At 40.2% G+C, this 14,848-nt stretch overlaps 1 protein-coding gene across 9 annotated transcripts in view; it reads left to right on the top strand.

The window, feature by feature from the left end:
• VGLL4 (vestigial like family member 4) overlaps nt 1–14,848 on the top strand; it is a 92,460-nt gene that overhangs the window by 57,287 nt on the left and 20,325 nt on the right. For 8 of the 9 annotated variants that reach the window (XM_040646213.2, XM_046899884.1, XM_015293055.4 and 5 more), the window contains one exon: nt 11,461–11,650. In XM_040646213.2, the coding sequence (XP_040502147.1) occupies nt 11,461–11,650 (190 nt within the window). Of the gene's footprint in view, nt 1–11,460; nt 11,651–12,011; nt 12,153–14,848 lie in introns of those variants that run through there. The other variant, XM_015293059.4, reaches the window with a different exon arrangement.

Here is a 14,848-nt window from a genome sequence, read left to right as displayed (position 1 = left end):
GAGATCTATGGAAATGTTCAGAATGTACATCATTTGAGTAAATAGGGAGGGGTTTATTAGGTAATTAACGAGGGACTGATACTCATACTAGTATACTGAGAACTCTAATTTCTGGATCTGGTGGAGCTAGCATCACATGAATGATGGGGTGCAGACCTAACAACTGACAGTCTTGTTACCTTCTTTTTATCAGCCCATCTGCGTGTTTTTTTTCCAATGTTTTGTCAGGAATGAATTGTCTTCTGCAGCTTGAAATAAACAAACAAGGAGCCTGGAGTTAATTAATCAAAAGGGAGACTCAGCTGAAGACAAGGACTGCTCCAAAAGTAATGCCTCCAATTGTATGATGCTGGCCCACAACATCAGAGGCGGATGTTGGTGCGATGGCAGTAGAGGTGGAACCTTCCTGCCACTGTTCCATGACATTTTGTTACTGTGAGACACATGCAGCACAGGGGCAGTCTGACAAACTGGCATCTGACGTGGAAGGTGACTGTGTTGAAAAATAGCATTCTGTAGCTGAGAATTTGCTCTGTCAGTGTTACTGTGCTCTTTGTATCTGTTGTAATTTGTATGGAAATGAATGGAAGGTATTACTTTCAGAGTGACCTACGTACATTTAGGGAGAGGAAGATGAAGACCTAATTATAGATATTTGAGAGGTAGATTGTAACTTCAGTACGTGCCACCCATTCTAGTCTCATGATTGTAAAGATAGCTTAAAAAACATGGATTTGTGCTTGTGTCCTGCTGCTCCAAGCGTCCTGGAATACTAGCCTTCAATGCCTAGAAATCTGTGAGAAAGGCCATCCAGTCAGCATGTAACTTCTTGGTAGCAAATGCAATCACTGCCTCCATCTTAGCTTTCCCTTGGAGAAAACATTTATTATGAGTAACCTTGCAGCTTGGCTCCATGGATGATCCTCCTTCTTTTGAAATAAACAGGTCAGTTCTGATTTAGATTGGGCTTCTTTCTATTCCTTGGTGTCAGTGGATTGTCTTCTCTTTTGGATCTCTGAGTATGACCACCTCTATCGACCTCAGTCGCCACAGTCACCACATAGTAGTACGGACTATTGTAATGGGTAGGAGTGTCGCTTCAGTTCCTGTTTCCTATGTCCTTTTGAGAAGCGCATGAAAAAATTTTGTTCTCTGGTACCACATTTTGAACAACTAAGTCTTCTAGGGGAAGAGAAGTTCTCAAGCTGTGGTACTCTGTGGTTACCTAAGATGTTTCTGTGGAGCTCTTCATTTCAGGGTGTGTTTTTTTGTTTTTTGTTTTTTTGTTTTTTTCCCAATAGATTACTTACCTTAGTTACATGTCATGGACACAAGATTAAAAACTGCTCTGTCAGAAGATTAAAATTAATTTTATCTTTTTCCCTAATAGTGAACCATGTGCATTTGTTTGTTTTGGAGGGATATCCTTGAAGAAAGAACAGTAATGGGTGGGATTTTTTATGAGGGTTTCTTTATACCAGCTCTGCTACCTTCAGAGAAACTATATGATGTCCTTTCTTCTCCATCTCATGAGTCACTCTGCTCTCCAGGCTCCTCTAGAAGATGAAGCCTTTGCAAGTTTTCAGTTATTAAAACACTGCATATGAGCCACATTTAAGTAAAACTACTGCATTATGTCTCAGAATAACACAAAGTCAATGAGTGGAAGATCTGTATTATGCAGCATGATGAATTTAAATCCCTTGTCTTGTACAGGCAGAGACACTGGCTGTGGCATAGCTCAGCCTACTGAGCAACTACCACCAGTTACAGTAAAACTCCGAGCACAGGGAATTGGCAAACTGACATCTTCTTTTTCTTTTTTTTTCTTAGCATGTCAGAAGGCTGTATCTTTTTTTATCCTGATGGCTCGTGTAGTTTGCAGTTGGATTCTGCCCTGTCCAGTTGTCATTCCTCTATTTCCCTTTGTAGAAGGGATTTTTGAGTCCATTTTGAAAGACAAAGGGATTTTGTTCCATACAGTGGATTCTTTGTGGAGATGGGCTGGAATTGTTCTGATACTGTAGATTACAGTCTGCAGTATTCCATCCAGCTTGTTTGAAGGGGCTCTGTGTTCCTTGAATATGCAAGCCTGTTTCAGACAGGCTACGATAACGTAGCAGAAAATGAAAACTGAAATGGAAGATCTAGTTTCTCTCACTAAGGATGTCACATTAGTTAGGAAGAGATTATCATGTTGGCAACCATGAGGGCAGAAGCAGCTCCTAGTCAGGTGTCTGTCCATACACATGCAAATAAGGCATGCCCTCCAGTCCCATCTCCTGTCCTGTGGCAGGAGGAGCTTCTGGCATTTGGTTGTTTGGCCACATGCCATATGAGAAAACTGCAGTAGCCAAGACTTCTTTGATTTTTATGGCTTTTTTTCATTTTTTTTCTTTCCATTCCAAGGTCACTTGTATGCTACAAATGGGAATCCAGACTGGGAACTTATCTCTTTGAAGGTGTTGCACACAAGCAGTGACCTTGCTTTTCTCTAAATCCTTTCTGGAGAGAGCCATCCATGCATGATGCATACCTTTTATTAACATATTTTTGAATGTATTTGCTCTTGTGTTTTTGTTGTATAGATACAACATTTATTTCCTCTTTCTCTCATGATTCTACCTTCCAGTTAGCAAAGGAGAAGAACATGAGAAAATGTGTTTGGAGTATGCTTGTAATAAACTACTATAAAGTCTTGCAGTGTACCCAGAGAGTATATCTACTCTTCAATTTTAATAAATGGGATGTATGTTCGTAGTTTTTACTTTTGCTGAACAGCTTTTGTCTCAAATATTCATGAAAGAAACAGTGTATGATTTATTGGATCTCATATGCTCATGTTACAAGTAAACATCCCAAAATTTATGCCTGAAAAATGTTTTCTGTAGAAGATACTGACTGTGTTTATATCCATAAGAGATGCCCAATAGTCTGGAGTTCAGTTTTTGTTACAAGATCGTGTCCATCTTTGTGTTGCTGAGGAGTTCTGTGAAAGCCAAAGTTCACAATCTGTTGAGAAACCATATCAAAGTCTTGTATTCTGTTCTGAAATATATTCAGTCAATGAATATGTTTTAAGTAGGACAGAATGGTGGGAAAGTTTACGTGCGCAATGCCCAAGAAAAATGAACTGTAAGGCAGAACCTATATATGTAGGTCTACCTGAAAGTAATGCCTCCTATTTATTTCCATGGAGATTACAACAGATACAAAGAGCACAGTAACATTATCTGACTAAGCAAATTCTCAACTTCAGAACACAATTTTCAACATAGTCTTCACCATTAGCTCTATGTTTTTACCAGCAATGAAGAAGAGGGCTGCATCTGTCTCATGGTAACAAAATGTCATGTAGTACTGGAGGGAAGGTGGTTGTGGGCCAGCATCATAAAATAGGAGGCATCACTTTGGGAGCAGCCCTCCTAGCTATGCCCGTCTAGAAAGTGCTGAGCAAACTGTTTTGCTTCAGACCTGAGTATCCACATTGCTGTCTGCTAGCAGAGGCAGTATCTAAGAAAATAAAAGATGTGCAGTGGGGTGGGAGGTTAACAAATGTTTTCTGTCTGCTTAAGAAGAGCTATTTAAATCTGTGCTTTCGTTGTCTTTCTTTGCCAGTGTGTGCAAATACATTGCTATGAGGTATAATTTAGAATGTTGAAATACTGCTTAAGTATCTGATCTAACATTTTCTTTTCTGTTGTGATCTTGCTGTGACTTCAATTTGCATTTGAAATAGATGGCAGATCTTTTAGCTTTGATTGTTTCTGTTGAAAGACAGACTAGTCTTTGATCTGTTTAGCGTTCCTGTCTTTTATATTATACAATAAGTCATTGAGCTGAGTGATGAAAGAAAGAACACCTAGATCTGGAAGCTAACCATTATATTGGCAAGCAGTGTCTTCAACATGTTGATGTACAGTTCTATTTCATTCACAATTTTTTATGAACAGTATTTTACATTACTCTTTTTATTACAATCAGACTTGAACACTGACAAAAGTCTTTCTATCAGGCAGCTTTTAAAATCTGCGTATCAAAAATGTGTGAGGGAATGCCCTGTAACAGTTTTTCAAACAGATTAAATGAAACTGAATTCTGATGATCGGTTTACTATTTAAGCTGTGCGTGGTGGTAGTTCTAATTACATAATCTGGACTTGTTTTCTCTGTTGGTAATTACTGTGCCTATCAGAACGGGCTGTTTCTCATGTTAAGTATACGTGTCCCAGTAGGTGCTGCAGTGAGGGTACACAGAGGAAATAGATGTGCCCTACCTCGAGCCGCCAAGGCTGGTGGGAGTTCACCTCCCTGACCCAGAATCGTTAGACATGTAAACTCCAGGAGGAGAAAACATCTATTAAGCGTGGGAAATAACTTGAATGACTGAATTTCAATATTATTGTACATGAGCATGTTGTAGGGATACACCAAAACCTCTTACAGTGCTTATGATGCAGTATGTTTTTCCAGGGAATTAAATGCATCATGCATCTTTCTGCTGACCAGTAAGTACTAAACCGACATTTTCTATGCATATATAGGAGGTGAAAATGTAAATGATACATCTCTCTTTTGTCTTCCTTTCTTTTATTCTCTCCCTGGTTTGTTCTTGCTTTCATTCCGAGGCCAGTGTTGTTCAGCAGGGCCAGGTGGCTCAAGTACAGTGCCATATGAAGGCATGTCCTTGGTCTTACTCGGTGGTTCTACTTCACACAGCAGCTTATCGTTCTTTTATATATGAGCCCCTGTAACACATTGAGCAAACATAAAATGATAACTTGTGTTAACTTTCAGTGCCTCCTAATTGACTATAAATGTTTGATATAGGTTTTTCTCAGGAGAGCTGGCAGAAAAGCCAAGAAAGGAGTTTTCTTTGGGAACAGCCTTGCTTTCTGAGCTGAAAAATAAATGAGTCAAACCAAGGGAAATTGTATTTTGACATTGATGGAAACAAGACACTGGTACTAGTTATTTGGAGATCAGTGTGATGCATTGATTTCATTTACATCTTGTCTACCAGATAACTGAAATCTTTTTTTAGCCATAGTTTACATGAATTCAGGCACTCTAAGCAGAAGAAAGGAAGATGTTACAAACAGTCAGCTGAGAGAGGTGCTGCAGGAGTTTACTGCTTGGGCCATTATCCTAAAGGGACATCTTCAGACTTCTCAAATAGTCTCATGCTCTACAATTAGACATAAGCCCGAGTTCATTGTTGGGTTGGAACTAAACACAGTCCCACAGTCACAGTTGCTGAGGTGTGAAAATTGAAATCTGACAGAGGAAATAGCATGCTTGAGGTTTGATGTTATGACACTAGGGAGCTCTGCCAGACTGAAGCATTAACATTTCCTCCAGCCTGCCTTCTTTCTGGCTTATCTGCTGTCCTTCCCCTTTCCATACCATCAACTTACTGCCTACTTACAAAGATAGATTTTTACAGTTAATTTTTGTCTTTATTTACAACTAGAAGTGTATTAGAAGGAGATGCTCACAGTCGGTACCAGGTTAGCAGAGCGAAGAGAATGTTACAACCTCAGTTTGTGTGGTCAGCAAAGTGCTTTTTCTTTACTTGTATTTATGAATTAGTTTGTAGAATTGAATCAACTGTCCATATAAGTCTTTATGTGCAGAGGGTATGTCTGTGCTGTTTCATATAGCTATGCTGTTCCAGTATCACAAGAATGTAAGTTGCTGTAATCAGTTTTTCACAGTACATTTGAAGAGGCAGTGACAGGTTTGGGGGGTCTGTGGCACAATTGGTTGTTTTGTATCTATTGTTTTATATAATGCAGCATTTGGAAGGTCTATTAAGTTGAAATCTGCCTTAGCCTGTGCTACTCAGCCCTGATGAACAAAGATGTTTTTTTAAAGGATCCTCAAGCAGTCATCCCTGTGCTCCACGAGTGGTCTTGCTGTACCTGAACTCTGGCTGCTTTCCCAGTGCAGTCTTCTGGATGAGAAAGGAGTAAAAAGCGGGTGGAGGTGATTGAATGCAGAGGTCACTGTTTTATGTTCTTGCTTGCAACGTCAAACGTAATGTGTCCCTCATTGGCAGGCATGGTCAGATAGAGGAGCCAGAACAGAACAGTCAGTTTAATCTCTGTATTCTGTTTTTGGCCACGGGTTTTCTGGCATACGTATCTCTGCACAGTGGTAGCCAGAGCGTGGTTCCAGGAGTAAGTGCTTTTCATATGTTTTGTAAGCTGATGAGAGCAGGCTTTTGCCAATTTTTCTGTAAATGTGTATGTGATTCTTTTGTTTCCTAAATTAGCTTTTTGTCATCCTGCAAGAAAGTCAGTAAAATGTGTGTCAGATACGTGAATTACTAAGTTTGCTGCTGAAAGAAATCTGTCAGCTGTAATAAGAAATACTTCCAAGATACGGTTTCATAACAGTGTTTTACAATTAGGCTGTTCTCATTAATATTTAATCTTCTTGTTGTTCTTGTAGTTTGCTATTTCATTATGTTCTCCAGGTGGGCCTGGTTTTATATACTACAAAGCAAATGAGTACTAATATGACTTGTTTGCAGCATTTGACAGTGTACTTCTAATTAATTCTTATTTAAGCTAAGTCATATCTTGTATCAAAAGTGTCATCCGGAAATAATGTAGTGATACAAAGACTTGTTTGCATCAGGTTGTAGAAATGTCCAGAGCTTAAATAAATAACCTAAGCAGTCACAAATGATATTTTATCATAAAACAAAGATCTACTACTGAGATGTATGAATGGATTAATTCATTTTCTGTGGCCATGCAAGTGAAGGAAATTTGCCTTAAGTTATAATCTTTTAAGAGTTTAGTCTGAATATTTTGCACAGATTAAATTTTTGGGGAATTCCATCATTTCAGAGATACCACAATGTATGCAAGGTATAAGTAATACCCAATGTAGGCACTTGACAACATCAGCATGTTAATTCGCTGGTACAATGTGTTGATTCTTAGTGGTTTTGATAACTTGTTTTGATAACTGATTAAGTTGAGCAATATTGCAGTGACTTCACTGCTTGACATCTAGTATCTCAAACCAGTGGTTTCTGACCATGATTTGGAATTGTAATGTCATTTGTCTCAATTCGTGTTGACGCGGACTTTTGTGTGAGAGGTGGTAGAAGGAAACATGCAGCAGTTTATAAATACATTCCTGTTGGTTTTCAATTCAAACTTGTTTCATCTTCTGCAGTTTCATCTTGACATACATATAGCTTTTGTGAATGTCCTGTCGTTTCAGCAGAAATATTTCATATGTGATGAGAGCTAAATTTTGGATCAGTAGGTAAAACTGGCCCTGAAGACCTTCAATGTACTGTTGATTCCTGGGAATGGCTGACCCTGGGAACATGAACCAACCCCTTTTGCTAATGAGTTTGTCTGCGGGAAGATATTGGAAAAAGTAATTAAAGGTGTAATGCACGTTAATTAAAGTCTGTTAAACGCTCATGCCCATGATTTTATTAATTACTAGAGTGGCCTGAGGTCATGGTAATTCAGTTCAAGTTCTTAAAGGTAAAGAGCTTGTTGATACAGAACGGAAGGCTTTTTTGTGAAGTTAATAAGTGTGTCAGGAATGTATTCTTGTGAACAAATCTGTTTGTCAGATGCAGAACAGAAAAGTAAAGTGGGCAAGGGCAGCACTTAGATGTTCTGTTAAGGAGTCTTATTTCAGTATGCTCTGAGGTCTGTGTCGTGTCAGTCTTCAGCTGGGAAGATGAAGCCTTTCATTTCTGGATTGTAATTAATGCACAGATTTTATGGATTAACAGTAGCCAGCGGGAAAAGGAAACTGGGAGGGGGGATAGGATGCGATAGCCATGTCTTAGTGCAGAGCTGCTCGGTCAGAGAGGAAGGAAGTTAGCTGCCAAAATAGTGTATATCTTTTTTTTTTTTCCCCAATCTTCAGTAACCCCTGGAGTTCTCAGGCATATTTTAAGACTTCTCTGGTGTCTCGCTGTCAAATCCACACTTGTGAAAACATGACTTTTGCTGTTGTGATGTTTGCATTGCATGGACGTTTCAGTAGGGACTCAGATACTGCTGACTGAACTGCAAGAGAAACAAAAATAATGTTAAAGATCCAACGATCTTGGTGGTGCTTATGTCCAAAAGGAGACATGCTGTTTTTACAAATGTTTTATTTGCTTGTGTTAGTTTGAATCACTTGCAGTTTAGGCTTCTAAGTGGTTAAAATAAGGAACGTTCTTGCTGACTGCCTTAACTTCTGTTGAGTGAGTGTGCTACTGCAGTGCTGGCATATAGGCAGACACTACGTCACATTGTTATCTGGGTTTTGCTTGTCTGTGTTTTATCATGTTACCTAACAGTTTTAATTAAAAAAAAAAAAGACTGGTATGAACACTTGTACATAGAACTATCTGAAAGCAGCAGATCAAGAGTGTCTCACACCAGCTGCTTACTGAAACAAAGGGAAGTATTATGAGAGGCACAATAAATGTGTTTGCTATCCATGCTTTCAGTCGCAGCGCAGACACAAGCCTTCACAGTAATGAATTTTGAAGACTGGAGCTTAGTCTTGGGGAATTTTGTAAAACAGAGTTGTTTTATCAGAGTGTTGCCTTGCCAGTTGTGTGGTGTGAGTCTGGTTACCATGGAGTGCGGTCAGCTGGGAGAGACAAATGCAGTCAGCAAACCAGCGCCTTGTGTCATAGGCTCTGCTGTGGTTTCTCCCTCTCTGGTTTCAATTCACATTTGGGAAGGAGTAAAGTGGTGGGGAAAGAAGACATCTTTTATTTAAACATAAAGCAGTTTTAACCCTAATCAAAATTGTAAGCCATGAGCGTGCAATTTATCCCTATATACGATGGAGGGATATTTTTCTTCTTAATCTTACCCTGTTATCTGGACTTCTGTCCGGCATTGTTCCCTGCTTGCCTTGTGCCTGCTGGGCGCTGGCCGTGTGGCTCTGCCTGGAGGAGATGCTTGGTGTCTTCCTGCCTGTCCTGCAGACCGAGGGCGAGGAGCTCTTCCTGCCCCAGTGCTCGCCTCTACCACCTGCCCTCATTAAGCTGAAGCTTTGGCTGAATGGCCCTATGGTACAAAACAGAACTGTCAGATATGTGCTGAAGACCACGTTAGTTCACAGTCAGGAAAATGCACTATCAAATTCAACAGGCTTTAGTTAGAAGCCAACCCTTGCTTTGCTGAGTGTCTTTAAAATGGGTCTCTGCTTCCAACGTGAGGCAGCAACAACACTTTTACCAGATTTTTGCACTTAAATGAATGTTAGTAGATAGACACTGTTGTTATCATACATATAATAAAATGATTTTTATTTTTTTTTAAAGAAAGAAAAAGTAGGTAATTGTGTAGTGTCCGGCACCTGGCTGTTGGTTGAGAAAAGGGAAAGATGGGACATTGTCTAGAAATTATCTTTACTGAGCAGCAGTTGGCTTCACGTGAGCTTTCTGTGATTCTGTGACTTAGAGGGGCCATGCTCTTGTCAGGAGTTGCTCAGGAGAACTCAGGAGGAGTTAGGTGCAGACCTGGAACTTCTTCAATGGAATTTTGAGTCTTCAGAAGTTGTCTGAGATACTACAGAGAGAAGAATGATTGCATATGAGTGGGATGAAAGTATCGTGAACCTGAATTGATGAAAGCTTCGTCTTTTGACATTGGTATAAAACTTTTCATCAAAGAGAGAAGTGAGAGAGATTTCTCCCCAAGAGAAACCAGTGTGATGTGGTTTACTTCTGAAGTTTGTGTCAGAACATGATCGATATCTGCTCAAAACAGAAGGGCAAAAACTACAGGAACTGTACTGCGGGGAAGACTATTTCAGATGAGAGGTCTTTTTGAGAGGAGCTCCGTGTGACACTACAGGGATGGGGTGGGGGTGCTTCCCAACGGGCGCTTTGGTCCTTCCGTACAGGAGGGGTCTGCATGTCTGTCTCACAGCATCTGCAGCAGGGCGCAGTTTTTACTATTTAGAGCTGAGATGGAAAGTTCCAATTTAAACCTGGTGCCAGAGTCTTTTATAGAAATCATGACTTGTGGTGTATTATAGGTCAGTGTATATTTGCTAGTTTATATTATGCTGACAAAATTGGCAAAACGCTTATTTTTACTGGTAAACATTCAGGAGATTTTCTCCTGACTCCTTTTTCCAACAAAATGGTATTTGTTTTGTGTGGAATTAGGTCAACGTTTTATAAATCGTCTGCCTCAGCGATGATGTGAAAATGTGCGGTGGCACACAAAGATTTCTATTCTCAGCTACTTCGGGACTGCAGATGAAGTTAACTTTATCCTAATTTTAGTTTTGGAAATTACGGCCGTGTACAAAACAAAATGCTTCTGGCAGTGTAGGAAAAATACAACTTTTAAGCTCCAGCAAGAGTAGCTGTTTCAGGGCTACTGCCTGAATAGGTGACCCTGATTAATCTAGCCCATCCTCGAGCCCCTTTCAAAGCCGCAAAAGCCTTTTCTAATGTCTTTAAATCCCTACGAGGTCTAAATATGGCCCGTGGCTGTAAGGATGGTGAGTTCCAGTACAGGCCGTAATTGTTGGCAAAGTGCAGCGCTGTGCTTCAGGCCCTGCGTTCAGTGAGACCGTTAATTGAAAGGGGAACACTGGAATGTGGTCACGTCTTAATGTACGCGTAGTAACATTGTGTGAATGCGTTTCTTTGCAAGCTAATTGTATCGCTTCTGGAATTGTTTATGCATAACTCCCCCATGCTGTGAGTGGCGTTTTCTGTGTTATCAGAAAATATATGGAATTCATAAACGACTGAGTACCACCAGTTTGCCTCATGGAAAAATGCCTTTCTTAGGATTGAAGTTGTGTGATTCTTCTGTCGAAAACATTCTGTTGTATATTGCAACAAATGCAGTTCAAAAGTTTAGAGAAGGACGTTTGCAGACAAACTTACACTTGCAAAAGCAAGTTCCAGTTTTTTCCCTAATTTTTACCTCACATAGTTATATACCAGACAAGCTTGTTTTGGACAGCTTTTTTTAAAGAGAATAACTTGAGAATTTCAATGTTTATTCAGCTTTAGATCTTGAATATTTGGCATAAATGTGAACCTGGAATTTATACCACAACCATAAGGAAAGGAACAAAGCATATTTCATTGCAAATAGTCATGCTTTGCAGGATGAGGTAATGAAAGTTCAATGCTGGAATGGCAGCTTGTAAGGAGTGCTTCTGAATAAAAATACTGTTAGAAAGATGTGTTATTGCAACCTTTCAGATCATCTGGGGTGAGCTGACCCCTCTTGTACTACCTTTTCTCAACTGTTGCTTTGTTCATGCGTGAAACAATAAGGTATGGCTTATAATGCCTTGTTTATCTTAAAACCGTGTTTAAATGTGCCTTTGCACACCTGACATCTGTTTGGGAATTCTGTCTGCAATAACTTTTTTAAAAAACACTGTGCTCTACCTCATTTTCCTGTTGTGTTCATCTCTGCTTGTCTTTTTCCTGTAGGTGAAGCGGCTTTAAGAGGTGAGCCCAGAATGCAGTCTCTCCCAGTATCATCTGCTCTAACCAACCATCGGACAGGCCCTCCTCCGATCAGCCCCAATAAGAGAAAGCTCAGCATGGACCAAGGGGATGATGAGATAGACTGTGAAAATGAACATGTTTCTAAAATGAGTCGAATGTTCAACCCACATCTGTAAGTGTCTGGCTTTTAATTACTTCTGTTTCACAGGATGTAGTGCTGCCCTCTTCATCTCTGTATGTGCTAAAATCATACTGTGTCTAAATCTTCCTGGTAGATCTTTCCTTTGTTCCAGATTGCATGGAAATTCTGCACAAAAGCTGATGCGATTAGATGAGCGATGACTTGTTTGGTTTGCATGCAACAAAGCAACAGGAATTAGCTTAACTTTGTAACAAAACACATACACTAACCTTGCAGTTTCTAAAGCATTGTTCATGTGTTCTTTGTAATTTGCTGGTTTCACTTCCCCAGATTCTGAGCAGTCTGTACTCTGGGGGTGGGGTAGCAGGAGGAGGAGAAACAGAAGTGGTTTGCATTTTTCAGAGGCCAGGAGACTGTGAGCCAGCTGCTCTGTAGTCTGCCTTGACAACTGGGCAAGCTGCAGTTGTTGCTAAACATTACTCGGGTGATTGCACTCCAGCTCTGACAGTCAGATGTGGAATTTTTCATACAGGTAAGGTGTTGATGAGTTAGGTGCACGTGTTGGGTAATCATCAAATGCCATTCTTGCTGTGTGCATTCCTAGGAATGCAGGTCTGGTTGGCATGAAGTACAGGCTTAGAGAATTCCTTTCATTCTTGACTGGAGGAAGTGTTTGGAGCAGTTCAGCAGTCCAGGGCAGCCTGATAGCTGAGCGCCGTTCCCTGCTGCCTCAGCTCTTACAGCCTCTGCATTCTTTGCATTCCACTCTGCTGTGGACTGTTGTGTTCAGTCATAAGATGCGGACTGAGGTATTTATCCTCAAATAAATCACCATAGTGTTAGTCAGAGGCTGGGCCTGTAGTCTGCAGTCTTGGAATTTGTTACGAATCAGGAATCCAGCACTGAAGTAATGCAAAACAATAAATGCTCACAAGCAGAGGGAGACTTCTCATTTACAACATACCTTCTCTCCCCTAAAAACTTAACTATTTATAGCCTTTCCCTGGCGCTGAAAATGGTGGTACTGGAAAGAACCACATGCTCTGTTTCTGTGGCATACGTACATGACACATCTGAAGAATTTTATGGCATTTTTGAATTATTATGTAACTCTGTGGGAAAAGGTGTGATTTGTAAAAATTCATATGCTAGTGATGAAATAAAACACAGCTGGCAGTTACATACATTATAACACTTTATACAGTGGAGACTATAAAAATAATGAAGTCTGAACCAACAGACTCATGTGCAACCAGTGTTCAAAACTGAAAGATGCAGGCAGTTACTCCACGTGATCCCTTCGACCTGGTCTTTTCCAGAATGGCACATTTTTACTCAATGCCTTCTTTTTGTATGCGAAAGGCACATCTTCTGCTAGTAAAAAGCACTGGTTGCCTGCCTAGTATTCATGTGATGGGACTTAATCTATTTCAATTAAAGCTCCTACTGCATATGAATCGTGATCTAACATAATGCTTTTTCATTCTAATTTAACAGTTGAAGTGGATTATTCAAACTTTACAGAACTGTCCTAAAATATTTTGTGTATGAGAAACATACTGTAGAAGCTTGATTTGTTTGCACTGACAAAAAGGCAGTAAATTTGGAGAAAGAAGTATTTTATGGAACACAGTAATGGTGCTCCTACTGTAGTGACTTGGAGCTTCTAGAAGTTCAGTTTTGATAATACTCAATCTGGAAAAGCAAATCTGTGAGAGATGCCCTTGTTACTGATACAGTGTGACAGCAAATACATTTCTGTGACTTGGACTATAAACGTGAGGTTTAGTGTTTGTATTTTGAGCTTTTCAGCTTTCAGTGCCCTGAACACACAGGGAGGACGTTGTTGGTAGAAAAATTGTTCAGTCAGTATCACACACACCTTTGCCACATAGCACTGTTTAAATCTCTGCTCCTCCAGCTAAGCGTCCTCAGTTATTCTAACTGATCAGAATGGACAGATCTTGTTCATCTGGAAGTCAGTGCTTGGAAGGCAGTAGTCTTTACAACCACAAGCATCTCTTGTTCAGACATCTGTGTCTTTGTGATGGTCTTGGTAGAACTGTGAAGCAATTGAATATTCATCCTCTTACCAGCAGCATATTGTGAGTGGCAATGTAATTCAATAAGATGAGAATTGGGCACCGTGGTTCATTATAAATGGTAGAACTTTTGTTAGCAATTTGATGTTAACTCTTAGCAGCACTGTGCATCGATGGGAATGAATCCATGTGCGTGCTTTGGATATTCTGTTAGGAATTAAGCAATTCCAGCCTTCTGTTCTGAAATAGAATGCTTTAAGATAATCCTTGCTCAGGTGTAATTCCCAGAGGTATCTTTCAGGTGAAGTTCATTTGGGGCTGTGCTCAGGTATGTTTACTTCTACTGTGAAAAAACACCACCAGTGGAGCAGAGAGGGCTCTGAAGTACAGCGAATCGTACGCCCTGGCAATTCTTTTAGGCTCCTAAAATTCCTGTGCAAAGAACAAATTTATGGAAGGCTCTGCTTTTCAGGGGAGATAATTCTCAGCTTTGGGGTAAAAAAAAGTATATACCTGAGACGTTGCAGAAACATTTGTAAGGTCTGTATTTTATGGCAGTGTGCTGGACTGTATTTGTACAGCTTCTGTCTTTTTGTTGTCGTAGGAGTGACACCCACAAACTTCTCACTGGATAAAAACCATTCTTCCACCTCCCCTTCAAACCCAGGCGCTGTGGTACGAAATCCCTTTGTGTGCATTTCACACTTGTACGTCTCTCAGATGCTTTACTTAAAATGCATTCATTGAAGCATAGTCCTGCTGAACTAAAACGTGCTTTGTGTACTGTGCTGCATTTTCTGATGCTCTGTAAAACAGCAGTGAGTTTATTTTAAGCCTCACGTTGGAACACGGCTTTGTTCTCCTGTGACTTCTCTAAATTCACCTCGATTTAGAGGAGAGTAATTAGGAACTTGACTGGTAAGGGGCTGGAGCTATACCAGTCTTTCTTAACAAATGAGGTCTCCTTATTGCATTTCCAAGGTGTATTTAGCTCTTCACAGCCATTGCTGTATAAAGTGATCTGTATCTGGGCATTGTGATGTAGGTGGAGTGCGAATGAAGTGTGTTGTACCTTTAAGTAAAGGTCTCAGGCCTGACCTATGTTATGTGGGTTTCTTGTTTGTCAGGCTGGAGGCATTTTCTCATTTTCACAGTTCAGCTGAAAACAAAGGCCTCCTTATCCTTG

Source organism: Gallus gallus, chromosome 12, assembly GCF_016699485.2.
Source record: "Gallus gallus isolate bGalGal1 chromosome 12, bGalGal1.mat.broiler.GRCg7b, whole genome shotgun sequence".
NCBI classification, from domain to species: Eukaryota; Metazoa; Chordata; class Aves; order Galliformes; family Phasianidae; genus Gallus; species Gallus gallus.
Note: the sequence above shows the minus strand (reverse complement) of the source record. Positions and strands in the feature narration are given on the sequence as shown.